The sequence below is a fragment of the Pteronotus mesoamericanus genome, unplaced genomic scaffold (genome assembly GCF_021234165.1).
Source record: "Pteronotus mesoamericanus isolate MK-2021 breed Mesoamerican mustached bat unplaced genomic scaffold, CSHL_Meso_final contig_56, whole genome shotgun sequence".
In the NCBI taxonomy this organism is placed as follows: Eukaryota; Metazoa; Chordata; class Mammalia; order Chiroptera; family Mormoopidae; genus Pteronotus; species Pteronotus mesoamericanus.
The window spans coordinates 522,912-550,042 of record NW_026555201.1 but is presented as its reverse complement, the minus strand read 5'-3'; the positions used below and the strand labels follow the sequence as shown (position 1 = coordinate 550,042).

Below are 27,131 nucleotides of genomic sequence, written 5' to 3'. Positions count from 1 at the left end.
AGGCTTGACTGAGTAGATTCTCTTGTTTTATATGACATCATTTTTTCCTTTATCCATCCTGTCCCTTTGGATTCTAGATAACAGCTTTGACCTGAATAATAGTAGTGATGCAGAACAGGAAGAAATGGAGACTCAGGCATCAGACTTCCCACCACCTCTGACTCAGCCCCCGCCGGACCAGTCATCCACTGTTCAGCTTCATCCAGCAGCCTCACCAGCAGTCTCACCAACAGCCTCCCCAGCAGTTTCCCTGGCAGTTTCTCCAGCAGCTTCCCCGGAAATCTCTGCAGAAGTCTCCCCAGCAGTTTCTCCAGCAGCCTCCCCAGAAATCTCCCCAGCAGCCTTCCCAACAGTCTCTCCAGCTTCCTCACCAGCCCTCCCACCAATATCCTCAGAAGTTTCCTTGTCAGCCTCCCTGGTTACCTCCCCAAAAGCATCTACTACAGCTTCTCCTGCAGCTGTCTTCCCAACAGCCTCGCAAGCAAATAAGAATGGCAGCAGCTTCCCTGAAACCACTGCTGACCAGGAAGAGATCACTGGAGAAGGAGTCACTGCTTCTGCTGGTGGTGAGTGTCCAGATTCTGGTCCACGTCAAGCTACAGGAAAAGTTTCTGTTCCATGTTGTATTTAGCCCTACACTGCTGGCCTACTGTTTCAGTATTTTGACTGAACTCTTAATTTAGGTATCCTCTATTTTTCTCCAAGGTGATGTCCTAAGGAGACGAATTGCTACCCCAGAAGAAGTTCGTCTGCCCCTCCAGCATGGGTAAATGCTCTAGTTTGCTATATGCATTGACTTTGACAAATTTAATGAATGACCCTAGGAAGAAGGGAAGGGAACTCCTCATCTGAGATGGGGAGGAATGGGCTAGACAAGAATGGATTGAAGGACTGTTATCTGCAGTAATAGTCTTTCTCATGAGGGTCCTAGGCTTCCTTTCTTGCACTCTCAGGGTCTGTCTCCCCTTACCTATTCTTTTCTCATCTTGTGGCCATTCATTTTTTTGCTCAGGGGGCCACAGCTATTACTGTTTTTAAACCCAGCTGGCAACCCTATGGCTTAGATATTCAAATTAGCTGACTTGTCCTGTATGCGTAGAAAATGGATCACAGTGAATGGGGTGTGGCTTAGTCCCAATGAACTGGGATTTTTTTTTTTTAGTGCTCTTCTGAGAGGTAAGGGCAGGAACAGTACGTGACCAGAATGAACAAGCCAGCTGACACCAAGGGCCTTGTAAGAATCAATGCCTTCCTGATCTTCCCCACCCCTATCCCTGTAGGTTACTTGTGGTCACCAAGTCTGAGTTCTGCTTAAAGTTTTGAGAGAAAGATAAGGCTTAGTCTTAGAATAATATGTTACTCAGAATACAGAGTTCTTTAATAAACCCTGGCCTGCAGAGTCATTTCATGGAGTCGGCAGTGAGTTTGCTCTTCCTCTTGCCTCTTCCCACCCTCTGTCATTTCTGCCTTTATTCCCTTAGGTCTTCATCCTCTTTACTGGAAACCCAGTAATTGCCCTGAATGGCATTGGTGATTGGGGTTTCTGGCTGCCTGTATCACTGACTTTGTAAAGGGAAGGGTGGAGGACTTTCTGGGCGTGTGCAGTTTGGTGTATTGCTTTTCCCCTGAGGCCCTAAGGGGTTTGTGGAGCTTAGGCCTGCCATCTAGCCTAGCTTGTGTCTCATGCTGCGTTTGCATCTATATGCAGTTCTAGTGAGAGAGAAGTGGGGAGGGTCATCTGCTCAGTGGGCTTGGCTCCTGGGTGGCTTGAGAGAGGGTAGGGGTGTGACCTGGCGGCAGGGCCCGTGTGCTTCTCTGGCAGGTGGCGGAGAGAGGTGCGCATCAAGAAGGGCAGCCACCGATGGCAAGGGGAGACCTGGTATTATGGCCCCTGTGGAAAGAGGATGAAACAGTTCCCAGAAGTGATCAAGGTAATGTAGCTTTCAGGGACTTTTTAAGGGAAGTACAGACTCCTTTCTTGGGTCCAGTGGCAGCAGGCTGGCATTGTCTGCTCTGGGGACTGCTCTTGGGCTGTTGCTGGCCAAAAGTTTGGTAGGGCTATGACTTATTAATGCCACTATATCTCCTTCTTTTAGTACCTGAATCGCAATGTGGTACACAGTGTCCGCCGTGAGCACTTCAGCTTCAGTCCCCGTATGCCTGTTGGAGATTTCTTTGAAGAGAGAGACACACCAGAGGTACTGACCCAAGTGTTAAATATGCTTTGTCCCTGAAAAAGGATTGGTGGATAAGCTGCAGCTTTCTTTCGTGGGATTTTGAGATCCTGGGGCATTGAATGGTTCAGAGGGCCAAGTAGCTTGTGCTGACTTCCTCGCATTTTAACAGTCTTCCTTGTTACTTTAGGGCTTGCAGTGGATACAACTGTCAGCAGAGGAGATCCCATCCAGGATTCAGGCAATTACTGGGAAACGGGGCCGACCTCGAAACACTGAGAAGATCAAGACCAAGGAAGTTCCCAAGGTGAAAAGGGGCCGAGGTCGGCCTCCCAAGGTCAAAATCACTGAGCTGTTAAATAAGACAGACAGCCGTCTCCTAAAGAAACTGGAGGCCCAAGGTACAGTAGTGTTCTCTTTTTCCAGTTACAGTTGACATTCAATAATATTATTTGATATTCATTTCGGGTGTACAGCATAGTGGTTAGACAATTACATAATTTACAAAGTGATTCTCCTGATAATTCTAGTAATAACCTGGTCTCAGTTTTTTACAGTATTATAGACTATATTCCTTATGCCAGCAGTTTTCAACCTTTTTCATCTCATGGCACACATAAGCTAATTACTAAGTCTATGGCACACCAAAAAGTATATTTTTTGATGATCTGACAGGAAAAAAGTAGGTATAATTTTAATCCATTCACATTGGGCAGCTGTTGTGTTGGCTATTTTCTTTTTTTTTTTATTTGACAATCCAAGAGAAAAGAAGTCAGTGCCCCTGACTAAATAGTCAGATATTCCATGTTTTAAAAATTATTGCAGCACACAAGTTGAAAATTGCTGCCCTATGCTATATTTTATATTCACATGAATATTTTATAACTAGCAGCAGTATTTCTTACTTTGAGATTCTGCTTGCTCTATGAAGTTTGTGAAATGTTGATGAACTGCTAATGGCTGAGTTTCCCAGGAGCATGACCAACATTGTCCCAGCTCTTTTGTGGTACTTCTTTGACAACCAGTTTCTTCCTTGAGTTCTTAATAGTAGAGCACTGGGCAGGTCCTAGATGTTGTTATGAGAGGTGAGGGCTTTCATGTCCTCTTTATGATTTTTCAGCTTCTTCTTTATCTTACTGGCTTTGGTTTTACATTCTGACTTTACTCATTGCCATCATCATGGAGGTTGAGTATTCATATCTGAATCCAAAAGATAATTGGCACTGTTTTAGTAGGATTGACAGTGTCTAATAATACAAATGTCTAATTTTTTAGTAAATATTACATTTACCCTGCTATACTATGAAGAATTTGAAGAAATTTGGAGTTTTCTGACTCCTAAAGTTCTAGCTCTGCTAGTTTCTGACTGTATGACCTGGAGCAAGTTACTTATAATTTAATAGAAACTTATAGTGGTTCCTCTGCGGAAAGTATCTGTCTAACATAGAAGATTGTTGAACAGATGTGGTAGTGTTTCTCTAGAATAGAATAGGTACTATGATCAAAAACATCAATTCAAAAACAGTCTATTATTTGCATAATCACACTTCAGTATTCAATCTACCAAAGGGGAAGAAATTCAGATCTTTTCATGGAGCAAAACATGAGAACTGAACATAAGCAACAGCTATGTCAGTGTTGATCTGATTCTACTGAAATGTCCATTACTTGGGTCCTTCCTTTCTCACACATTCTTGGTTAATCAGTGCTTCCAACTCCGGCGACCACCCTCTTTCCCTGGCAGTTTGTTATTCTGTGTTTCCTTTCTCTGCTATAAAATCAGTCTGTGGGTTGCTGCCTTTGTCAGGTAGCCTGGCTGATGGATAGGCTAGGAGGCTACCCTGCCATCATGGCTTCTAGGATCCCTTCAAAAGCTGTGCCGTCTGTTCCAGGAGCTGGTGCTTCTGGGCTGGAGATACCACTTGAGTTCTTTGTTTTACCTCCATAGCAAGTGCCTGTCCTATATCCTCCCTCCCCCAATATTTTGTTTTGTACACTTAAAAAAAGAAAAGAAACAAACAAAACCTAGATTCTCCAGGGAGTTGCCTGGGAAGCAACCTTTGTGACAGGCATCTGCTGCTCTGAATGCCAGAAATTGGTCTGCTTGCCTTGCTATTCATTATACTTTCTCTCTTTTGTTTAGAGAGTGGATTTGTTGTTCCACTTTTTTATGTATTCATCCCCGCCTCCTCTGCCCGCCCCTGGTTAATTCTTGTAATGTGTCCTGACTGGGAGTTGAACCCACAACCTTGGCATGTCAGGACAGTACTCTAACTGGCTGAGCTACCCGGCCAGGACTCTCTCTTCATTTTTTTTTCTGCTCTCACAGAAACACTGAATGAGGAGGATAAAGTAAAGATGAGTAAAATCAAGAAGAAGATGAAGCAGAAGGTACAGCGTGGAGAATGTCAGACTACTATCCAAGGGCAGGTGAGGGACATCAGAGATTACACATTGGGTTAACCTTTCCTGTTAACAACCAGCTGTCTTTTTTTTATTTTTCCTTTTCCTACAACTGCAGCTCTCCATGTAGCAAGCATATCTTGACTACCTAGAATTTGGGGGGGCTTAATTTAGAGAATTGGGCTTGTTCAAGAATAATGTAGACATCTTCAGGGTGAGAGAAATGATCCATTGCCAACCCCTTATCCCATCTCTGACCTCTCCTCCCCAGCACCCTTGTCTTTTTTGAATCCTAGCCCAAACAGAGATGCTTTCAGAGTTTGAGGAGAAATGACTTCCCTTATGGTTTACAGGCCAGAAACAAGCGGAAACAAGAAACCAAGAGCTTAAAACAGAAGGAAGCTAAGAAGAAATCCAAGGTAGGTGTATGTACACACAAGTGTAACTTTGAAGTCACAAAACTGATTTTGCAAGACATGTGTGAGTTGGGGGTTTTTTTATAGTCATGTTTCTGAGCTCTGAGGTGGGAGGATGGGGACCAAGGAAGGGTGGTGATTGGAGTCTTTATGGCATTCTTGATTCCTCTCTCCCTTGGGTGGGTAGGCTGAGAAGGTAAAGACAAAACAGGAAAAACTGAAGGAAAAAGTCAAGAAGGAGAAGAAGGAGAAGGTAAAAATGAAGGAAAAAGAGGAGGTGACCAAAAACAAGTCAGCTTCTAAAGCAGATAAAACACTGGCTACGCAGAGGTGCTTGGAGGAGCGGCAGAGGCAGCAGATGATCTTGGAGGAGATGAAGAAGCCCACAGAGGATATGTGTCTGACTGACCACCAGGTAGTGAGGGGAGAATAACAGGTCCTGGGTCCTGGAGGGCTGGTTGAGTGAAGATACTTCAGTTAAAGGAAGGACCTTATAGATAATCCAAACTGTGTGACAGAACCCCCTCCCTACCACTTTTGTCTTTACAGCCTCTGCCTGACTTCTCACGCATCCCTGGTCTGATCCTGCCTAGTGAGGCCTTCTCAGACTGCTTGACCATTGTGGAGTTCCTGCACAGCTTTGGCAAGGTGCTGGGCCTTGACCGTGCCAAAGATATACCTAGCTTAGGGGTTCTGCAAGAGGGACTCCTATGTCAAGGTGACAGCATGGGCGAGGTGCAAGATCTGCTGGTGCGGCTCCTCAAGGCTGCACTGTATGACCCTGGCTTGCCTTCTTACTGTCAGGTGAGGTCCTTTCCAAGGCAGGTTGAGAGGGCCTGAGACACAGTGCTTTCTCAGCTTTGCTTTCTCTCTAAGTTAAACACATTAAAGCCCCTCTCTAAAGTAATTGGGAAAAGTGGAGAGAGATGTAATTTCTGTTTTCCTTACATTTTTTCCTTCTGTTTCTTTTTCCTTCCTGACCTCCCTCTGCTTATTTTGTTCATTTTCTTTTTACTCTTTTTCTTTTGCACCTTTCTTTTATCCTTTCTCATATTGTCCAAGCAACTTTCATTCTTTTCTATCTTAACCCCAATTTTCTCCTGTATTTTCCTGTTCCAGATTCATACAACTTGAGTTATTCCTCTTTCTCTCTTAACCTCCATTATGCTCTCCTCCAAACAGTCCTTAAAGATCTTGGGGGAAAAGGTGTCGGAGATCCCACTGACAAGAGACAATGTATCTGAGATCCTGCGCTGCTTCCTTATGGCGTATGGAGTGGAGCCAGTCCTCTGTGACAGCCTGCGCACCCAGCCTTTTCAAGCCCAGCCACCTCAACAGAAAGCTGCTGTCCTCGCCTTCCTTGTCCATGAGCTCAATGGCTCCACCCTCATTATCAAGTGAGGGGCAGGGGTGGGGATGGTTATTGTATGCCTGGGTAAGAATGAGATGGGGAGGGGTGTAGCCATCCCATCCCATTCTTGGGTGATGTGTGTCCACCGCTGTGCTCTGGAGATGTTGGAGTGACTTGGCACTGAATCTTAGTGCCTTCCCTGGGAGAACCTAAGCCTTCCTCTGCCATTCATTCAGTCCATACTTTTAAGTTGAAATTTCCTGTTCAGCTACAGTCCCTTTAACCCTTGAGCCTCCCTTCTTTGTGTGTGCTGCCACTTCTATCTCAAAATCCCATTCCATATTCCCCTGCAGTGAGATTGACAAGACCCTGGAAAGTATGTCCAGCTACAGGAAAAACAAGTGGATTGTTGAAGGCCGCCTCCGGAGGTAGGGACAGGACAGAGGGTGGGTCCAGAGAGAGGAGAGAAGGAAGAGTGAAGGACTTTTGCCATCAACTTAATGCTCTTAGTCCCTCCCCTGGGGGTGGGGCCTTACCCCAGGGTTCAGGATGGCTTAGATTCCAGGTGTTCCTTTTGTGGTAGTATCACATTCCTCACCATAGTTCTCTTTACTCTCTATTTCAAGACTGAAAACTGCACTGGCCAAGCGAACTGGGCGGACCGAGATAGAGATGCAGGGACCAGAGGAAGGCCTGGGGCGGAGGCGCAGCTCTCGAATCATGGAGGAGACTAGTGGCATGGAAGAGGAAGAGGAGGAGGAGTGTACAGCAGCTGTCCATGGCCGTAGGGGTCGAAGAGATGGAGAGGTATTAGCCCCAGACCAAGGACACTTGAAGTTGGAAAATGGATTATAGTTGACTCTTGAACAACATGGGTTTGAACTGTGCAGGACCACTTACATGCAGATTTTTAAAAATAAATACACAGTCAGCTCTTCATATCCATGGATTTTGTAGCTAGATTCAACCAACTGGATCAAAAACAGTACATATTTTCAATGTGCAGTTGGGAGTTCAAGTGTGTGCATTGTTCTACACTATTTTTTATAAGGGGCTTGAGCATCAGTGGATTTTGGTATCCGCAGGGCAACCTGAAATCAATCCCCTGCAGATACTGAGGGACAATTATAGTTTAGTTTGGGAGGAGGGTGTGTGTCAAAAATTATATGTGAATTTTTGATGGGGGAGGGGCAGCTCCCCAGTCCCTCGTTCAAGAGTCAGCCACATTCTCTTTCTTGAATCTGAAAATTCCTTTTCTCTCGGCATCCACTTGTTTCTTCTCCAGGTTGATGTCACAGCATCTAGCATCCCAGAGCTAGAACGCCAGATAGAAAAACTCAGCAAGGTATTGTACTTCTAAGCTCCCAAGGACTGGAGATAGGGGCTGGGTGAGAACCGAACCCCTTATGAGTTGGGCCCAGATGGTATCAATTTTAAAGTGAAGCTGAGAGCCATTACCCTTCTCCCATATACTGGGTGAAGTCATTGCTCTGGAAATGTGTTTTTTATTCATCTTCCTTTTTCATTGTCTACCCAGCGTCAGCTCTTCTTTCGCAAAAAGCTGCTTCACTCATCCCAGATGCTTCGGGCATTCTCCTTGGGTCAGGACCGCTACAGACGCCGCTACTGGGTGTTGCCCTATTTGGCTGGTATCTTTGTGGAAGGAACAGAGGGGAGCTTAGGTAGGTGTGTCATGGGAGCCTGAATTGAGACCTATCAAACAAAAGTTAAACAGTTCCTTTTCCTCTGCCTCGTCATTTTAGGCGTCATTCATTTTATGAGAATCAGGAAAGCATAGTGGTTAAGAGCACAGGCTGTGGAGTAAGACTGCCTACCCGCTCTGTCATTTACCAGCTGTAGACCTGTTTCTTAATTTGTAAGATGGAGATCATAATAGTATGTGTGTTTCAAAGAGGTATTGAGAGGTTTAAGATGAATTAATGTTCATTTTAAAAAAAATTTTATTGCATTTTTGTCCTAATATCATTTAGCTCCCTTATACCCCACTCCCCACCTCAATCACCAGTTAATGTTCTTAGAGTAGTGCTTAACACATAGATGGTTTTTCATAAATGTTAGCTTACAATTATGCTGCTGCTGCTGCTGATTACTTGGAAGAATAGTATTTCTTTCCTAGATAACCATGTTCATCATCATATACATTGTTCCAGTAGAATCTCAAAAAGGGGGGATTGAGACCAAGAGAAAATGAAAGTGTGTATCCTGCATTTATATACCCTCTTTCTTTCCCCTTATATGTCAGTATATGTCTTAAGCTCTTTACTTCTCTTTACAGTTCCTGAGGATATGATAAAGCAGGAAACTGACTCCTTGAAAGTGGCAGCCCATTCAGCAGCCAGCCCAGCCCCCTTTTCTCTAAAGAGGGAATTAGCTGGCACCAGCACCTCTGCCAGTTCTCCTGCCCGGGCCCGAGGCCGACCTCGGAAAACTAAGCCTGGGTCTATGCAACCTAGGCACCTTAAATCCCCAGTCAGGGGTCAGGCCTCAGAAGAGCCCCAAGCCCAGCTTCAGCCTGATACTCAGCCCCACTCTCAGCCTCAGGCTTATGCCCAGCCCCAGCTTCAGTCCCATCCTCCAACCCATAATGGATTCCTGGAGCCAGAAGGCTCCTTTTTGTCTCTGGGTCAGAGCCAGCATGACCTCAGCCAGTCAGCCTTCCTGTCTTGGCTGAGCCAGACTCAGAGTCATGGCTCCCTGCTGAGCAGCTCAGTCCTCACACCTGATAGCAGCCCTGGAAAACTGGATCCGACCTCGTCACAGCCCCCAGAGGAGCCAGAGCCTGAAGAGACAGAATCCAACCCTGATTCTCAAGCCCCCTGGTTTAACTTCTCAGCCCAGATGCCCTGCAATGCTGCCCCTACACCACCCCCTGCAGTTTCTGAGGACCAGCCCACTCCTTCCCTTCAGCTACCTGTCTCCTCCAAACCAGTAAGTAGCCAGGATTAGTGGTGTGCATTTGACTTCATCCTGCCACTGGCTGTGGGTTATTGCTAAAATTGGAGGAAGGGATGGGGAGCCATTAGGGTCCTATAAACATGAAAAAGCCCTCATCCCCTTATGTTTCATCTCATGCACAGGTGAATAGACCCAGTGCCGCCAACCCCTGTTCTCCAATACAGCTCTCTTCCACCCCCTTGCCTGGGGTGGCTCTTAAGAGGCGAGCAGGAGACCCTGGCGAAACACCACAGAGTCCCAAAGGGCTGGGACAGCCAAAACGGAGAGGGAGACCCCCCAGTAAGTTCTTCAAACAGATGGAGCAGCGTTACCTAAACCAGCTGACAGCCCAGCCTGTTCCTCCTGGTAAGTGACCTTGGGGTGCAATGGGATAAGAATACAGGTAGAAGTGGCATCAGATATGGGCCTTGTGATTCATGCTGGTTTCCACCCCACCCCACATACATAAACTCTGTTCACAGAGATGTGCTCGGGCTGGTGGTGGATCCGAGATCCTGAGACATTGGACGCCACCCTCAAGGCTCTGCACCCCCGAGGCATCCGAGAGAAGGCACTTCACAAACACCTAAATAAGCACAGGGACTTCTTAAAGGAAGTTTGCCTACGACCCTCAACTGGTAAGATAGATACTTAGACCCAACCTGAGCTAAAGAACACAGGGTAAAGATTGAGCTGCTGAAGTGGACGATGGCCTGATGTACCTTTCTGTTTGCCTTCTGTCTTCTCAGACTCCATCTTTGAGCCCAGTCAGTTACCTGCTTTCCAAGAAGGGATTATGAGCTGGTCTCCCAAAGAGAAGACATATGAGACAGACCTGGCTGTGCTTCAGTGGGTAGAGGAGCTGGAACAGCGGGTTATCCTGTCTGATCTGCAGATCCGGGTACGCTAGGGCTGGCATTGGGTAGGGGGTTATTGAAGGGGGGGGCAGTTAATCTCTTGTACCCTATTAGGAAAAACCTTGAGGTCCCTCCCTCACAAGCGATCTCCCATGACCTTAATGGATCACATTTTTTTCTATGCTTAATTTTCTTTCCTTTCAATGAGTTTTACTCTCTCATACCTGCAGGGCTGGACGTGTCCTAGCCCAGACTCTGTTCGTGAAGACTTAGCCTACTGTGAGCATCTACCTGACTCCCAAGAGGATATCACCTGGAGAGGTCGAGGCAGGGAAGGACTGGCCCCCCAGCGTAAGACTACCAACCCTCTGGACCTGGCCGTGATGCGACTGGCTGCCCTGGAGCAGAATGTGGAGCGGCGGTACCTGCGGGAGCCCCTCTGGCCAGCTCATGAAGTTGTACTAGAGAAAGCCCTGCTCAGCACACCCAGCACTGCTCCCCAGTGCACCACTACAGAGATGTGAGTGACCCTCCACTCTTGGTCTTGGGAAGAAGGGATAAGTTTAACAGATCCTACTTATCCAAAGACCACCACTTTCTCCTTCTAGATCATATGAGATCACTCCTCGCATGCGCACCTGGCGCCAGACACTTGAGCGATGCAGGAGTGCAGCCCAGGTGTGCTTATGCCTGGGCCAGCTGGAGAGGTCCATTGCCTGGGAGAAGTCCGTCAACAAAGTGGTAAGAAACTGGGGAGCCAGCCATGCCGGGTGGGTGGGGTCACTGACAGACAGAGGGCTCACCCTGTCTGCCTCCTCACAACGTTGTTCTAGACCTGTCTCGTCTGCCGGAAAGGTGACAATGATGAGTTTCTTCTGCTTTGTGATGGGTGCGATCGTGGCTGCCACATATACTGCCATCGGCCCAAGATGGAAGCTGTCCCAGAGGGAGATTGGTTCTGTGCTGTCTGTTTGGCCCAGGTAAGCCTTCCTCATTCCCTCTCCTCAGCAGAAGTCAGAGACTTTTTTTTTCCTCATCCTGTTTACCACCAATCCCTATAAACACCACTTTTACCTTGCCTTCAGTTTCTCATTGGAAAGATCTCCAGACTAGGTGCTAGGAGAACTGGGTTCCTGAGTTCCAGTCCTTCTTTGGACAAGTGATGTGAATTCTATAGTCTCACTTGCTTTCTGATATAAAATGGGAATGATTATACTTTACCTTTTACCCACCTTATTGGGTTATATGAATAAAGGCACATCCTTGCTTATGCGTGAAGCCTTCTCAATCACAGTTAGACATGTAGGGATTGTAATAAACTGGAGAGCAAGCTGAGTACATCTCCAGATGTTGCTCATCTCATCTTTTTCCTATCCTTAGCAGGTAGAGGGAGAATTCACTCAGAAGCCTGGTTTCCCAAAACGAGGCCAGAAGCGGAAAAGTAGTTATGTGCTGAACTTGCCAGAGAGTGATGGCCGCCAACGCCGGGTATTGTCAAGGGGCCGAGAAAGCCCAGCAGTGCCACGGTACTTGGAAGAAGGGCTGTCCCCCTCAAAGCGGCGGCGACTCTCCATGCGCAACCATCATAATGATCTCACATTTTGCGAGTGAGTTGAGTAAATTCTGGAAATAGTTGGCTGTACTTCACCAGAGTAAAGAGCTGGGGGAAGGGTCAGTATATTTGCTTCTGAGATACAGCCATCACTATCCCCTTTATGGTAGGATTATCTTGATGGAGATGGAGTCCCATGATGCAGCCTGGCCTTTTCTGGAGCCTGTGAACCCACGTTTAGTGAGTGGGTACCGGCGCATTATCAAAAACCCTATGGATTTTTCCACCATGCGAGAGCGGCTGCTCCGGGGAGGGTAAGTAGACATCAGCAACTCCTGGCCCCTCTGTTCCTGCTCTAACTCCTGCCCAACTCACAGTGGCCTCTACCCCTGCCCAGGTACACCAGCTCAGAGGAGTTTGCGGCTGATGCGCTCCTGGTCTTTGACAACTGCCAGACCTTCAATGAGGATGACTCGGAAGTGGGCAAAGCCGGGCACATCATGCGACGCTTCTTTGAGAGCCGCTGGGAGGAGTTTTATCAGGGAAAACAGGCAAATCTGTGAGGCAAGGGTGGTGGGGAGTCACCTGTGGCATCTCCCCCTGCCCTCCAAACAAAAAAATACCCTGCCATTCTCACCTGCTGATGCTGCCCTAGGTCTAGACTCAAGTCAGAGATATATCCCTGATATTTGACCCTACCTTTGGCAGCACCCACATCCCCTTGTCCCTACACCCTTTCTCCCTTTCCTCCTCTTGTTCCTCAAATAAGAGGGGCAGTGATGAGGTCCTTCTGGACTAAAAGCCAAAAAAGAAAGAAAGAAAAAATAATTTTTCCTTTCTGTTTTATTTCCTAATTAAAAATGAGGAGGAGGAAAGAAGTCCCTACTTCCTCCCCCCAGTTTCCTCTCCTTCCCTGTACATGCCCCAGCATTCTGGGGCTATTTAACAATAGCAATAGTTCTAGTGAATGTGTGAAACCGAGAAACACTCTGTACTGTGTGTGGACCCGCAGTGACGGCCAGTAAAGTGGACTTAATTCCCAAGTGTGTCGAGCCGGACACCGGGCCCTGAACATGCTGCTTCCATGTTCAGTCCCTCCCCTGCTTCTCACTTCTGTCTCAATTTTTCACCTTCCCTCCCCGTCCCCCTTTAGATTTTCTGTCGTCCAATAATGTAAAACTATCGTGTACGGGTTCCTTCATCCTTTTCCAAGTCTTTTTTCCTTTCAAAGGGAAAAAAGATTCAGTGGTCCCTGTTTCTCTCTGTCCTCATCCTCTGCCAATAGCTGTCCCCTCTGTAATGTTGAATACTCCTCACATGCTGAGTTTCTAGCCTTTTCTGAAACTCGGTAGCTGGGAGAGGGCAGGGAGGCACTGTGGAACCTGGGCCTTGCCGCCTCCTTCCCCCACCGCTTACCCAAACCTCCCTCTTGGGAACTCCTCAGGGACAACTACTGCTGAGTTTGGGCACACCCCAAGATGGAGGCCAGGTAGCAATCAACTGGCCTGAGAGAGGCATGTGTGTGCGTGTGTGTGTTAGAGTGTGTGCGAGAGAGAGCGAGCGCGCGCAAGCTGTAAATTGTGCCCCTGTATTGTTTGAAGGCATCCATTCAGTTTCCCCAAGTACCTGTTTTTATTCCCACCTTTCCCAGTATTTCAAACCATCATAATTTTTTGTCTTTGGGAAACCACAGGAACAGTTTTTCTGGGTACAAGGCTGTCTCACTCCTCTCTCTCCCAGTCATTTCTGTTCCAGCCTCTAAACTGTGCAATCTTTCAGCAGGAACTCCCTCTCCTTTCAGTAGCTTTGAGTCCTAGCTTTTGCAGGGAGAGGGGTAGAACTGGATCTTTCCTAATCCCATGAGCTTCTGTGGGTTTAGTTGTGCTTTCCTTCCCTTATCTTCTTCATACCCCAGGACCCCTTCCCCAGCAGCAGAGACCCTGGAGCACAAGAGAGTAGGGAGGAGGGGTTTGGGGTCCACCACTGCCCTACATGTGACTATGCCCAAGTTAAGCCCCAACATGTGAGAGGAAAGCTAACTCCCAGCTTTAGCCATGGGCCCCTGGCCCCCTGCTTTCCTGCTCAGCAGAGCCCCTCCCATCAGAAATTACGGGTACTTGCACTGGGGAGGTGGCTGCTGGCTGGCCCAAGCAGAGAGCTAAGGCACCCAGGAAATGTTCCATTGGTGGGGGGCGGGGGGTGGGGGGGTTGCCAGGTGAGATGGAGCATTCCTTGTACTTCTGGCAGCACTGAATAGCCACTGAGGGGGCTGGGGGGAGGGCAGTGTAGGTCCTGGGGCAGCCCCTTATTCCTTTATGCCCCTTCTCCCCCTTAGCCTATTTCTAAAGTCGCCTTTTCTGTCAGATAAACCTCAAAAGTTTTAATTTTATTTGAGACTTTTCTTTTTGCTTTTAAATAAGAGGTGGATTGAAGAATATTTGAATTGACTTTATATTATGCATAAATATTTATATTTTATCTAAATAACTGCGCTGTAACAAACTTTGTGTTAGTCAGATGTTTGAAACTGTTATAGTTGGGGGCTCTTCTTTTTTCCCCATGGCAGTTTTCCCCTGGTATAAAATGTACTAGGTTAATTTTATTGTTGGAGGCAAGGTGGACGGGAGTGAAATCTCGATTGTTCCTACTTTTGTGTTCCTCTCCCAGCTCCATCTCTTTCCCTAGGGACCAGGCACTCTTAAGGTGGGGTGGAGTCCTAGCCTCAGTTTGAAGAAGTGTGGGGGCTGAAAGGGGGGTGGGGTAGGGCATGATCAAAGGGGCCATTTCTCACTTTTCTTTCCTCATCTTCACTGCCCCTTGAGCTAGGTGGATTTTCTTTTCTTGATAAATAAGAGTATTTGGTAGGGAAGGCAGGTTAAAAAAAAGAACCCACCCCCTACCCTTCTGTTTCCCCTCCCCCTATCAGTCTGGTAACAGGAAGAAACCACACCATCAACACCAACAAGTTTCCATGTTCCTTTTACATCAGAAGGGACTTGACTTTTTATATAACCAAATGTGGTGTTTTAGTGACTTTTTGATAATGTACAGTTTTTTGTGAATTTAAATTTATTTCTTTCTATATTTTTAGGACCAATCTCATTTTTAATAAGGTTAAAAAAGGGAAAAAAAAGTCTAGAGAAAAAAACTCCTGTTTTTGCCATGTGATGTTCCACAAGTGCAGCTGTAGAAAAGTGCTTGTCAGTTGAATAAAAACCACATTTGATAGAGATTCAGAAGACTCTGTGTGTTTATCTTCTCCCTCAACGAAGGTTTTCTCACTTGCCTAAGGGGAACGCTGGATATTAAAGTATGACTGGTTTGGTGCAGGAGATAGCAGGCAGGACAGCAATATGCCTTTAATCATCCAGAGTGATCCCAAACTTCCAAGCATGGCCTTTCCTGCATAGGTGGTATCCAGGGCAGAATGTCTCTCTGGATGGATTGGGGTCTTAGTGCCTCTGGCCAAGGTGCTGGGGCAACGTGGGATCCACTGCCTGGTCCTCCCTCATGAGACACGACTTTGGCTTCCTAAGCTGCCACCTGTATTCTCATAGTAGCAAGCATGGGCCCATTACCCACTTCCCAGCTTTCACCCATGGATAAGACACCAGGAGGTAGATGTTTGTGCTTTATTTCAAAACAAAGGTTGAATAAGACAAAATGAAGCTTTACAAATTGTAGGGAAGGAACAGGAGAATACCAAGGATCAGAAAAGGAAGAGTAAACTAGATGGGAGGCATTGGCATCGACATGGGAAAAGGATAAAACCAGAAGCCTCTGGATAAAGGAAAAATGTACAAAATGTGCTTGAATATAAATTAAACTTTTTTCCTGTCCAAGGTGATAAGTGCATGCAAGAGAACACTCACCACCCAAAAACAATGTGTTCGGGGATAAGACACCAGTATTGGGGTGAGGACTTTATTCAGGCTAGAAAATCTTACCACCCTCTGGGCTAGAAGTTTTATTTTGGTGAACCCTCTAAACTAACTGGAATGAGATGAAGAAGGAACATCTACTTCCAGCCCTATGAAAATTACAAATGCCCTCTTTGGTGCTTGCTTACCTTCCTAGCTATATGGCAGCCACTGGCCAATTCATCTTCCTAAATTCTGAGCTTTGCTCCAATGTTGGTGTTCCTGGGGGTGACTTCCAAGCATCAGTTAATATCCTAGGCCAGATCATCATTTATACAGTTTACTCTCTGGCCTACTACAGCAAGACCTAACTAAAGAGCTCACACAACTCTAAGGTAACCAGAAACAACCAAAAGAGCTTTTGCACTTGATCATGAACCTTTTCAGCCCCCTCAGTCAAAGTCATAAAGGAAATATGTAAACCAGGTGCTTATGCCTTGGTTCCTCCTATGAAAGGAAGGGGTGGAAGCTGAGTAACTATGAGCGATCTGCTAATACTTGGAAGGACCTAAAATGCAATTAAGCATAGAAATGGAGTAGTTGGCTTAAGAGGGAATTGGGAAGAATCAGTATGACAAGGCACAAGATTTAAGCCCTAGCCCTTACAGATTGGCCTTTCATGAAATCCACCCTTTTCTCTGAAGCTAATGTATCAGAGAGCCTGGGGACAAGTGTAGACCTGATTACCCATCCAAGTTTATTCTCCTTGAATAAGAAGGTCAAAGTAGCCTTGAGAGTACAATGCTGCTGCTCTTCCAGAAGGTGGAGCACATGTGCAAGAGCAGCAATGATATTCCCTAACCCCCACCCCCCCACCCCGCAAGAAAACTAGATTTCTGCCCAGAAATAACTACAACATTCCATTCCAGCAAATCCTCTCACAGCACCTTTGCACTGCAAAGTACCAACCGGCATGTAAGCCCCCAAAGGGTTGAGACTGAAGCAGCAGGGAGTAAGCATTGCAGGTACCAAGGGGATGAACGAGCTCACTGATCATAAGTTGAAATGAAACTGGCTTGAAGTGGCTTAACCCAGGATGGGCTGTAGCATAGCAAAACCTTTCACCCTCAGGGCAAGTTGATGTCTTCCTATGACCCTTATCTAAGGGCTACTGCTTCAGAGCCACCAGGCTTCCAAGTCAGGGCAGATCTTCAAATTCTTTGGTTAAAAAATAACATTTCAACCCACCATCATTCCCACATCTTCCCTAACCTCTCCCCAAACTCCAAAAAGTCTAGTCAGCCTAGCATCTGCTCAGTGTGAGAACAGTAGTGACACTGGCATGAGGTGGGACAGGCAGGCTCTGAGCCTAGTAAAGGACTATACCATTTGAGGAAGGTACTTGAGTATGTTCTATTTGACTGAAAACAAAAATACAAAGTACGAAAATATTTTAAGGATGTTAGGAGCATATGTAATGAGTGGAGATGAGAGGTGAAGAGAAACTATCACCTGGGCTCCAAGGAGACAATTGAGAAAACACTAGGCAGTGATGTTTAAAGAGCCTGGCCCTAGGCTGTGAAGTCGAAGGCTCCCTTAGAGTCCCCGTAGCACCACAAGGCTATTTCATGAGAGAAACAGTATTCCTCATTCCTTCCCTCCTTTATCTAATCACTCACCCATGTTTGAACTGTTAGAAATGAACTAACAACTAGGGGAAGGTATTATGAGCATAACCCCAAAACACCAAAAAAGTTCCACGCTGTCATTAACCACCACCAAAATAACTCCAGGCTCCCCATCACTTCCCGTGACCAACCAACCTTGCCTAAACCGGAAACACGCGACAATTCATGAAGTAGATTCACATGAGGAGAACACACAAGGTCGTTTCAGAATTTAACAAAGCAAAGTCACAGACATTTAAACATTTTTTTTTTTAAATACAGAGACAGAACCAGGTCTGGGAGGCAGAGCAGGGGCAGCAGTGACATCAACAGTTTCCGTGTGTGAAAGGTCCCCACTGCATATCACCTCACATGGTAAGGCTCCTCCAAGCTACTATCAAATGAACAGGATTCTAGATCTGTTTCCTCTCTTTCCTCAAAGCCACTGACAAGAAATCTGCAGTGTCCTGTCCTTAAGTAGGAAATGAGCCACCTGCCCAGCTAAACCCTTCTAGAAGGTTATTGAGCTTGGGGCTGTTTTATATTCGATGAGCCCTTCCTGAGGATGGAAGAACCCATGAGAAAATTAACAGTGGCAATTTTGTTCTTTATACTTTATATCCTCTCCATTTCCCCCCACTCACCCCCAGGATGTACAAAAAGGCAATTTAAGGATAGGGAACATTTGGTCTCTCGATTCTGAGATGGGTGGGTGGGGAGGGAAAGCTGGGCCCAAGCTTTATGTACAACTGATAAACTTCTTTACCCCCCGACATCATATCCTTCCTCTCCTGCCAGCCAGCCTAATGAGCACCTGTTTCTCCAGTCTCTGTCATCTGACCTTTGGTCTGATTGTCTGGTGGAAAGGCACCTGACCTTGAAGTGAGGCAGAGCAGAACTCCCTTCCATGAATAAGGGAGGGACTGGGAGAAGATAGGTGAAGAATCATTTCCTAGAAGGTGGGCAAAAGGTTGCTCTTCTCTGTCTCCAGGTGCATAGAGTGAGGACTTGCAGAAGGAGATGGAGTTGAAGAGAAGATACAGGCTTTTTCTTACAGGACTCCTGATACTGTAAATAATGAGATGGGATTTACTGCCCTTTTCTATCCTAGCTCCATTGTCTTTCCACAAGAAGGAAAATTACTGGTTCCCTGGCAGAGAGGCCCAAACAGATGAAGGCAGGACAGGTTGCCCTGGACAGCTTTGCCTTTCCTATCCCTGCACAACACACACCAAACAGTCCCCGCCTTGATTCCTCTGAATGTGTGTGTGTGTGCATAATAGCACAAGCCTTTCAAGGGTATGCAGAGGTGTCAAAGGTCAAAGCCTGAGGAAACGTCAAGGACTCCATTTTTGTCTCTCTGAGCTAGTTGCAGGAGTCTCAAAAGGCGCTGTGTGTCCGGGGCTGGAGTCGGAATTTACCAAATCCTCTGATCAGGAGGCAGGGAAAACACTATCTCCATCAAGGTTTCTTGACCTTGGTGCTACCGACATTTTGAGCCGGATAACTCTTTGTTGGGGGCGCTGGGTTCCTGTGCGCTGCATGATGTTTAGCAGCATCCCTAGTCTATAGCCACCGCATGCCAGTAGCACACAGCCTCCACCCCCAGGCACAACAGTCAAAAATGTCTCCAGAGATTGCCAAATGGCCTCCAGGAGACAAAACTATCTCCATGAGAACCACCAGTCTAGAAGCGAAGCGACCAACCTCCCACAGTGGGGAAGGAGCCTGAGTGGATTCAGCAAGGTCACAGCTGCAAAGGAGAAGGGGCCTCTGAGGCCAGAGCAGGTAAGAAGATCCTCTAGGAAGCAGGAAAGCAGGTATTTTTGAAAAGCTGTAGCTAGAGAAGACACTTCCTCAGGGGGTGTTGGCCTTGGCAGTGAGAAGAATGTCAGAAGTCCGTTAAGTCCACCCTTCGTTAAGGGAACTTGCAAGGGGAGACCTAGTCTTCTTCCAAATTTGGCTCCAGCATGATTTCCAAGGGCTGTGGGATTGTCTCTTCAGTGAGCCTAGGTCACATCTCTGCTTCCTGAAGACAAAGTCTTGTCTTTTCTCACAGGATGTGGCAGGACAGAGGGAAGAAAAACCACTTCCACCGCATGCTTAGTGTTCTGCCTTGTTCCTTTTCCAGCCCTAAAAAATTCCATATGAAAATTTCATTCAAAAGAGAAACTCACAAAATTAAAAACTGTAAAAAGGTGAAATAGGCATGTTTTGCTGTATGGAAAAGAGAAGAAGAAAAATCCGGATGAGAGAAAGAAGGCATAAAATGTGAGAAGAAAAGACAGGATGTATGAGTTAAGAGCTTTATAAAACAAAATTTTTAAACTCTGCATTACATGCACCAAAAAAGTGCATGACCAATCTCTGTGAGAAGGGCCCACAGCAGGACCCCTTCAATGTCCTGGCCCCACACCTTTTTTTTTTTTTTAAGAGAAGAAATAACAACAAAAAATATTTTTTAAGCCTTCCCAAATAACTTCAACACTTCAATAAGTGTTTTTCATAAAGATGAGAAGAAGCTCCAGGTACCATGTCTCTTTGGGGTTGGGGCTGAGCATACTGCAGTTAAAAACAAAACATAAAGCTTCCTTTGCAAAAGAAACATAGGAGTTTTCTTTGATTTCCTTGAATGCAGCACACACACAAAGTGACGGTTTCCCCGGGCTCCACCAGGAATGGAGGAACAGCAGAGGACAGGAGTGCAGAGTTCTCCTTTTCAGGCCCAGGCCTGTGAAAAACGATGGCCAAGTGTTAGGTCTCCTGGTTAGCCTTCTAGCGTCTGGGGCCATCAGCATCTCCAAGGATTCATTTGTATTCAACAAAATGGGGAGGGAAATCCTAAAGGAGAAATAAACCAGAGAGTAGGGAAGGGGGGATGACAAACATGAGACCCTGTCTGACTTCAGGCTGCTCAGCACACCCTGCCCCTCAGCATGTGATTCTTACCACTGTTACTTGTTGAACTGGAAAGAATAGACCCCATGGTCTGAGGAAGCATCCACAGTCACTTGATTTTGCTGACCGCTGTTCTCCTGCAACCACAGCCAAAGCAGGAGAGTCGCCCCGTGCACCCTTACTTCACCTCCCAGGAAAGCAGCCTGGCTAAAGCCCACCCAGACCTGAGTGCCTTTCCCCAGCCTAGCCACTCCCATCCCCCAGTGTTAATATGCACGTGCACGCAGCACACAGGTACTCACACACGCGGCATTACTTTCCCAACACTTAGAGCAGCCTGTTCTCCTCCCACGAAACACCAGTATTTACTCTCCTGGGATTTACTATCTGGCCAAATGTCAGGAAAAGCCTCATTCAAGGATACAAACTAAGTCTTTCCTTGCCACATTCTTCACATACCAACCAGCTATTTGTGAACATAGAATTAGCATCATTGTGAGAGGAAGATCTTGAACAGGGAAAATCTGCCTCTGTTCATTTTCTTATCTTTAATCCAAAGAGATTATGCAGCTCTCACCTCAACCGAAACACTGGAAGAAGGCACAGGGGTGTACTGGGAAATGTAAGCTCCTTGCATAGCTGCAGCCGTTGGCATATACTAGAATGAAAAACATCAATAGGCTTAGGGTAGTGATCCTTGGCTACATTTAAAGCACCTGGGGAGCTTTAGAAACTACTGATACCTCTGTTCAATCCCCAGAGATTCTAATTTAATTGTGCTTTTTCAAACCACTCCAGGTAGTGGTCCTAAAGAATGCTGGCTTAGGGAGACTTCTACATAAATGACTTCCTTTTCTCATCTGTCCTGTCTTCTGCTTTTCCTCATGTGCTGCCTTCTCTGCCTCTAAGCCCTCCTGTGCACATCAGAATGTAGCAGACCTACAGGAAACCTAACGAGCTCCATCCAGTTTTCTTTCTTGTTCCTATTTTGATAAGGATTCCTAGGGAATGTGAATGAACTCTTAGATAAACTAGTATGTAGATAGAAATACTGTTTAGTTTCGTGAGTAGGAATCAGTTAAAAGGAGTGGGCTTGGGAGCATAATGGCTGTATTCCTGGCTCATAGATTATTACATTTTTAGTTTATCTCTGATTCTGAGTGTGCCCTCAATGACACTGGAGTGGTTCTTATCACCATGTACAAGTATTAGTGCTGAAAAGTAGCGCACAGGTGCTCCTTCCTCGGTAGGGGTCTATAATCAGAAGTGTCCCGCTTTACCGGGGCCGTGGTGCTGAGGGAGAGGTGGCCCAGTTGCTGGGTGACAGGTCCCATCATGGAGGCGGGCTGGAGAGAAATGGGGTGATCCATCCCTGGCGTTAGAACTGAACCCTAGAGGCAAAGACAAAGGACATGATTTAGTTGGCAGCGTCCTGTGAGGCTCCCTGAAGCAGTGATTCATGGCTACCAGGGCCACTTGAAAATCCTGGGAAATGAGCGATGAGCGGCAACCCAGTTATGCAACAGTAATAGGCACTCTGCCCATCAGTCTAGAGGGATCCCTGTCTAAGAATAACAAACTCAAAAAATTTAAGGTCATATCCCTGGGTTGCGTAAGGGCCTAAGCCAGAACTCACACCCACATCCTCTGTTATCAATTCCCAGTGTTTCTTAATTTTTATTTTATTTTATGTATTGCAGTGACATTGCTTCATAAGGTCATATAGGTTTCAGGTATACATGTCTGTAATACATAACCTTTAGACTGCATTGTGTGCCCACCACCCAGTGTCAAATCATCTTCCGTCCCTATATAATTAGCCCCCTTCCCAGTGTTCTTCTTTACATGAAATTGCCTCTGGCATTTGCCCAGTTCTGAATACTCACTGAAGGTTGCATGAGGTATGACTGGTGGTGCATCCAAGATGGGTTAGGTACTTGTAAAGGAGATGTCTGAGTTACTCTCTAATGCACGAAAAAATAAACAAACAAAAATGTTAATTGCCTAGAAACTATTGTTTTGCCCAAGGATCTGATGTTCAAATAAAACCCCCAAAAAGGTGGAGTGCCCCATCAGAAAACAGAAACACCAAGAATTAACTGCTTGAAAAACATCAGTAGCTCTTGCCCTGGCTGCAGTGGCTCAGTGGACTGACTGCCGGCCGACAAACCAAAGGGTCACCCGTTCGATTCCCAGTCAGGGCACACGCCTGGGTTGTGGGCCAGGCCCCCAGTTGGGGGCATGCGAGAGGCAACCACACACTAATGTTTCTCTCTCTCTCTTCCCCTCTCTCTAGAAATAAATAAATAAGGTCTAAAAAAAATATTAGCAACTTACACCTCAATAAATATCAATAAATAACCCAGTTTAAAAATGGTCAACCCGGGGCCCGAAGCCTTAACAGTTTAACCTGTGTAGGGGTTCAGAACAAGTCACCTTCAGATGTGCCCCTGTGGTGTGCAGGTTATTTTGAGCTGAAGACAACAGAGACCCGACAAGAGAAACTCCTGCCCCTCTTGCCCTTTATTTAACTCTAGAAGAACTTGAATGAGGGGCCTTGCCCAGAATGAGAAATTATCAGAGATAACTTCTCTCTACCTACAGGACAAGGCAAGCCACTAACTATTCAACACCTGCCCTTCCTCTTGTCCTGCACTGACCCTCGGAAAGCCCCCAAAGCGCCTTACCCTGTCCTTAGCTCAATGCCATGTATGCCCCATTTTAACTGTCCATCCCAGACCCTCTCGTGTATATGGAGGTTTGTCGCTGATGTTGGTGTTGCACAAGGGAAGTGAGAACATAGCCATTGCTATTGCGTATTTATTAAAAAAAACAAAATAGCGATTGATTCTATATAAAACCGAAAAAATAAAAATAAAAATGGGCAAAGGATTTAAATAAATATTTTTCTAAGAAGATATACAAATGGCTAATAAGCACATGAAAGAGGCACAAAATCATTAGCCCCTGGGGAAATGCAAATCCAAAACACAATGTGGTGCCACTCCACACCCACTAGGACAATCATAATTAAAAGGACAGAATAGCAAGCGTTATCAGGGTGCAGCAGAAGTAAGGCCTGCTTGAGTGTGGTTGGTAGGGTAATAATATGGGTGTCATAATTTATAGCTTTAATTTGAACATTTCACCTAAAATGTCATATGGTGTGTTGAGTGTGATATTGTTATGTTACAGGATTACATGCTTATGATTTTGTGATAAAAAAGGGGTGTTATTTGTGCCGAACCCTGTACAGTGCAGGTGGGAATGTAAAATGATTCAGCAGCTTTGGAAAACAGTCTGGCAGTTCCTTAAAAAATTAAACATTTATTGTGCAACCCAGCAATTCCACTGCTAGATATATACTCAAGAAAAATAAAAGTATATGTTAACACATTCATACGGTCTTATTCATAATAGCCCATAGGTGGCAACAGCTCAAATGGCTATCAACCGATAAATGAATAACAAAGTGAGGTGTTACCCATACAATGGAATATGATTCAGTCGTAAAAAGGAATGAAGTACTGATACATGCTGCAACATGGATAAACCTCAAGAACATGCTAACTGAAAGAAGCCAGGCACAAGTATATTGTATGCTTCCATTTATTATGAAATGTCTAGAATAGGCCAATCTATAGACATAGAAAGTATATTAGTGGTTGCTAGGAGCTGGGGGTAAAGAAGAATGGCGAATGACTACTTATGAGTATAAAGTTTCTCGCTGAGGTGATAAAAATGTTTTGAATGTTATGGTAAGTGAATTATACCTCAATTTTAAAATGAAAAAAATTAGCAATGAGAAGTTAGAAACACATCATAATAAACAAGTATGGTTTATTCCATAAATGTAAGGATTATTCAAGATTAGAAACTCTATACACGTAAGTCAAAATTAAAGAAAAAGGTCATTGTATAATGCTAGATGCTGAAAAGACATTTGATAAAATTCAGCAGCCATTTATTTTTTAAAAATCACAAAGTAAAAATAGGGACTAGAAAGAAACTACTTACATATATTAAATATTATTACCAAAAACTAGCTGTTAACATTATCCTAAACAGAGAAATATTAAAACCATTGCAATTATAGTAACCTTTCTTATAGTAAGGTCAAATAAATGCAATTAGATAAGAGCACAATTGGCGTAAAATTGGAAAGGAAGGGAAACTCCTGTTTTGCAGTGATGACAGAGCTGCATCCCTTGAAAACCTAAGAGACTCAACTTAAAAAAATACTAGTAGTGATAAGAAGATTTGGTACGTTAGCTGCATACTAAATAGATGAACATAAATCAATAGCTTATTTTCAGTGATTCAATAAGTGTATTAAGAAATGCTTAATAAAATCTTAAAAAAGAAAAATAAACACCTGGCTGGGGTGGCTCTGTGGACTGAGCACTGGCCTGCAAAGCAAAGGCTCGCAGGTTCACTTCCCAGTCAGGGCACAGGCCTGGGTTGTGGCCCAGGTCCCCGCCCTCGCCCCCTGTCAGGGTGCGCGAGAAGGCAACCACACACTGATGTTGCCCTCCCTCTCCTGCTCCCTCCCTTCCCCTCTCTCTAAAAATAAATAAATATTTTTTTAAAAAAGAATGCTTATAAAAATTATAGAACACTTAGGAATATATTTTACAAGAAAAGCATAAAACCTGCATAAACAAAACTAAAATCTTATTGAGCAACATAAAAAAAGATTTTAAAACATGAAAAAAGTACCCTATCTTGGGTGAAAAGTTTAGTACTTTTAAAAACATCAATTCTCTGAAACTAATATATATATATATATATATATATATATATATATATATTTAATGTAATTCCAATTAAAATCCTCAGAGACTTTTAAAAATTAGATAAAATGACCACAAACTTTATACAGAAGAATAAATGCTAAAAAATAGCAAAGTATGAAAAAGAAAGAGTGGAGAAGAGTTTGCTTTATCAAATATTAGAACATATTATGAAAGCCACTGAAATCAAATTAATATATTATTGGAAAAGAAATGGAAACAACGATCATTGGGAGAGAATAAAGAATACAGAAATAAGCCCTGGCTGGTGTGGTTCAGTGGCTTGAGTGCTGACCTGGTAACTGAAAGGTCACTGGTTTGATACCCAGTCAGGGCATCTGTCTGGGTTGTGGGCCAGGTCCCCAGTTGGGGGCAAGCAACTGGCAACTGATCGATGTATCTCTCACACATCAATGTTTCTCTCCCTCTGTTTCTCTTTCCCTTCCCCTCTCTCTATAAATAAATAAATTTAAAAAATATTTTATTTATTTATAGAGAGAGGAGAAGGGAAGGAGAAAGAGAGGGAGAGAAGCATCAATGTGAGGTTGCCTCCCTTGCGTCCCCTACTGGGGACTTGGCTCACAACCCAGGCATGTGCCCTGACCAGGAATCAAACCAACAACCCTTTGGTTCTCAGGCGGGCACTCAATCCACTGAGCCACACCAGCCAGGGCTAAATCCTAGTATTTATTATATGACAAAAGTGGCATTTCAATTCAATGGAAAAAGAATGGATTTTTTGCCCTCACTGGTGTTGCTCAGTGGCTTGAGTGCCGGCCTGAGAACCAAAGGGTCATCAGTTTGATTCCCAGTCAGGGCACATGCCTGGGTTGCAGTCCAAGCATCTGGTTGGGGGTGTACAAGCCGCAACTGATGGACATCCAACCAGTGGATGTTTGTCTCACACATTGATGTTTCTCTCCCTCTCTTCTCCCCACTTTTCCCTTCTCTCTAAAAGTAAATCAAATCTTTTTTTAAAAAAGTAAATGAAACAATTTCCTTTAAAAAAAAAAGAATGGGTTATTTAATAATTTGCTTCTAGGACAATTGGTTAACATTTTGAAAGGAAATATAAGACCCCTATTTTCTACCATATACAAAAATAAATTCCTGATGGTTATCCATTTACATATAAAACAATGAAATAAATCTTGAAGACTATCTTTACCATACAGGGACTAGGAAGATCTTTTGAATTAAGACAAGAAATTCAAAAGTCATGAGTAAAAAAGCAGATATATTTAACTACATACAAATTTTAAACTCCTGCATGGCACGACAGTGATTCACAATGTGTAGTCCTTGGACGAGCAACAGTAGCAGCAGCAGCACCCGAGAACTTGTTAGAAATACAAATTCTTGCCTCCCACCCTAGATTTACTGAATCAGGTAGTCTTGGTGTGGCACCCAGTAACCTAGGTTTAACAAGCTCTTCAAGTGATCCTGATGTACAGCTAAAGCTTGAAGGACCACAACAAAGTCAACGGACAAAACATTGGAAAAAAACATTTGTAACAAAGATAACATTCAGAGGATCAATATTTGTAATTTACAAAAATCAAAGAGAAAATTGGGCCAAGCATATGAAAAGCAATCAGAGAACAGCAAATCAAAATATGACAAACATTAAAAATGCTTAATCTAAGCTGCATTCAGGGAAGTGCAAATTAAAGTCATAATGCACTTTACATCCATCAAGACAGGAAAATATTAAAAAGAGCAATATCACCCATGGCTGGAGGGAAACAGGTACTACTCTCACACATTGCTAGTGGGAATATGAATTGGCACAGCCTTTGTGAAAAGCACTCCTGCAACATTTATAAAACTGAAAGTACATAAATTCAAATAAATATCCTACTTCACGGACATCAGCCGCCAGAAACATAAGTACTTATACATGCAAGCATAGAAGTACGAGGATGTTTACTGCATAAGGAAAGTTACTGAAGCATTATTTGTTCCAGAAAAACACTGAAATCCAAGTGAATGACCTTCATTGGGGTATAGATAGAGAATTCTGGCCCTGGCCAGGTATCTCAGTTGGTTAAAGCATCATCTGGATACACCAAAGTTGCGGGTTCCATCCCTGGTCAGGGCACAGACAAGAATCAATCAACAGATGCAAAAATAAGTGGAACAATAAAGCAGTCTCTCTCTCTCTCTCTCTCTCTCTCTCTCAAATCAATTAATAAAAATTTTTTT

General features: G+C 44.8%; 2 protein-coding genes across 8 annotated transcripts in view; one reads left to right on the top strand and one right to left on the bottom strand.

The window, feature by feature from the left end:
* The window catches only part of BAZ2A (bromodomain adjacent to zinc finger domain 2A), a 33,505-nt gene extending 19,588 nt beyond the window's left edge, over positions 1 to 13,917 (top strand). For 2 of the 3 annotated variants that reach the window (XM_054579925.1, XM_054579927.1), the window contains 24 exons: positions 78 to 566; positions 706 to 766; positions 1,823 to 1,931; positions 2,097 to 2,198; positions 2,365 to 2,575; positions 4,504 to 4,604; positions 4,931 to 4,996; positions 5,181 to 5,408; positions 5,543 to 5,797; positions 6,176 to 6,390; positions 6,698 to 6,772; positions 6,971 to 7,151; positions 7,630 to 7,689; positions 7,882 to 8,026; positions 8,641 to 9,293; positions 9,443 to 9,665; positions 9,782 to 9,937; positions 10,049 to 10,200; positions 10,387 to 10,676; positions 10,765 to 10,897; positions 10,990 to 11,136; positions 11,537 to 11,763; positions 11,879 to 12,022; positions 12,106 to 13,917. In XM_054579925.1, the coding sequence (XP_054435900.1) occupies positions 78 to 566; positions 706 to 766; positions 1,823 to 1,931; positions 2,097 to 2,198; positions 2,365 to 2,575; positions 4,504 to 4,604; positions 4,931 to 4,996; positions 5,181 to 5,408; positions 5,543 to 5,797; positions 6,176 to 6,390; positions 6,698 to 6,772; positions 6,971 to 7,151; positions 7,630 to 7,689; positions 7,882 to 8,026; positions 8,641 to 9,293; positions 9,443 to 9,665; positions 9,782 to 9,937; positions 10,049 to 10,200; positions 10,387 to 10,676; positions 10,765 to 10,897; positions 10,990 to 11,136; positions 11,537 to 11,763; positions 11,879 to 12,022; positions 12,106 to 12,271 (4,589 nt within the window). In that variant the 3' untranslated portion in view covers positions 12,272 to 13,917. The remainder of the gene's footprint in view (positions 1 to 77; positions 567 to 705; positions 767 to 1,822; positions 1,932 to 2,096; positions 2,199 to 2,364; positions 2,576 to 4,503; positions 4,605 to 4,930; positions 4,997 to 5,180; positions 5,409 to 5,542; positions 5,798 to 6,175; positions 6,391 to 6,697; positions 6,773 to 6,970; positions 7,152 to 7,629; positions 7,690 to 7,881; positions 8,027 to 8,640; positions 9,294 to 9,442; positions 9,666 to 9,781; positions 9,938 to 10,048; positions 10,201 to 10,386; positions 10,677 to 10,764; positions 10,898 to 10,989; positions 11,137 to 11,536; positions 11,764 to 11,878; positions 12,023 to 12,105) is intronic. The other variant, XM_054579926.1, reaches the window with a different exon arrangement.
* Positions 13,918 to 19,569: 5,652 nt separating this feature from the next.
* The window catches only part of RBMS2 (RNA binding motif single stranded interacting protein 2), a 39,032-nt gene continuing 31,470 nt past the window's right edge, over positions 19,570 to 27,131 (bottom strand). For 4 of the 5 annotated variants that reach the window (XM_054579923.1, XM_054579919.1, XM_054579920.1 and 1 more), the window contains 5 exons: positions 22,020 to 22,097; positions 21,414 to 21,524; positions 20,711 to 20,791; positions 20,185 to 20,270; positions 19,570 to 20,076 (listed from right to left, as the gene is read on the bottom strand). In XM_054579923.1, the coding sequence (XP_054435898.1) occupies positions 20,190 to 20,270; positions 20,711 to 20,791; positions 21,414 to 21,524; positions 22,020 to 22,097 (351 nt within the window). In that variant the 3' untranslated portion in view covers positions 19,570 to 20,076; positions 20,185 to 20,189. The remainder of the gene's footprint in view (positions 20,077 to 20,184; positions 20,271 to 20,710; positions 20,792 to 21,413; positions 21,525 to 22,019; positions 22,098 to 27,131) is intronic. The other variant, XM_054579922.1, reaches the window with a different exon arrangement.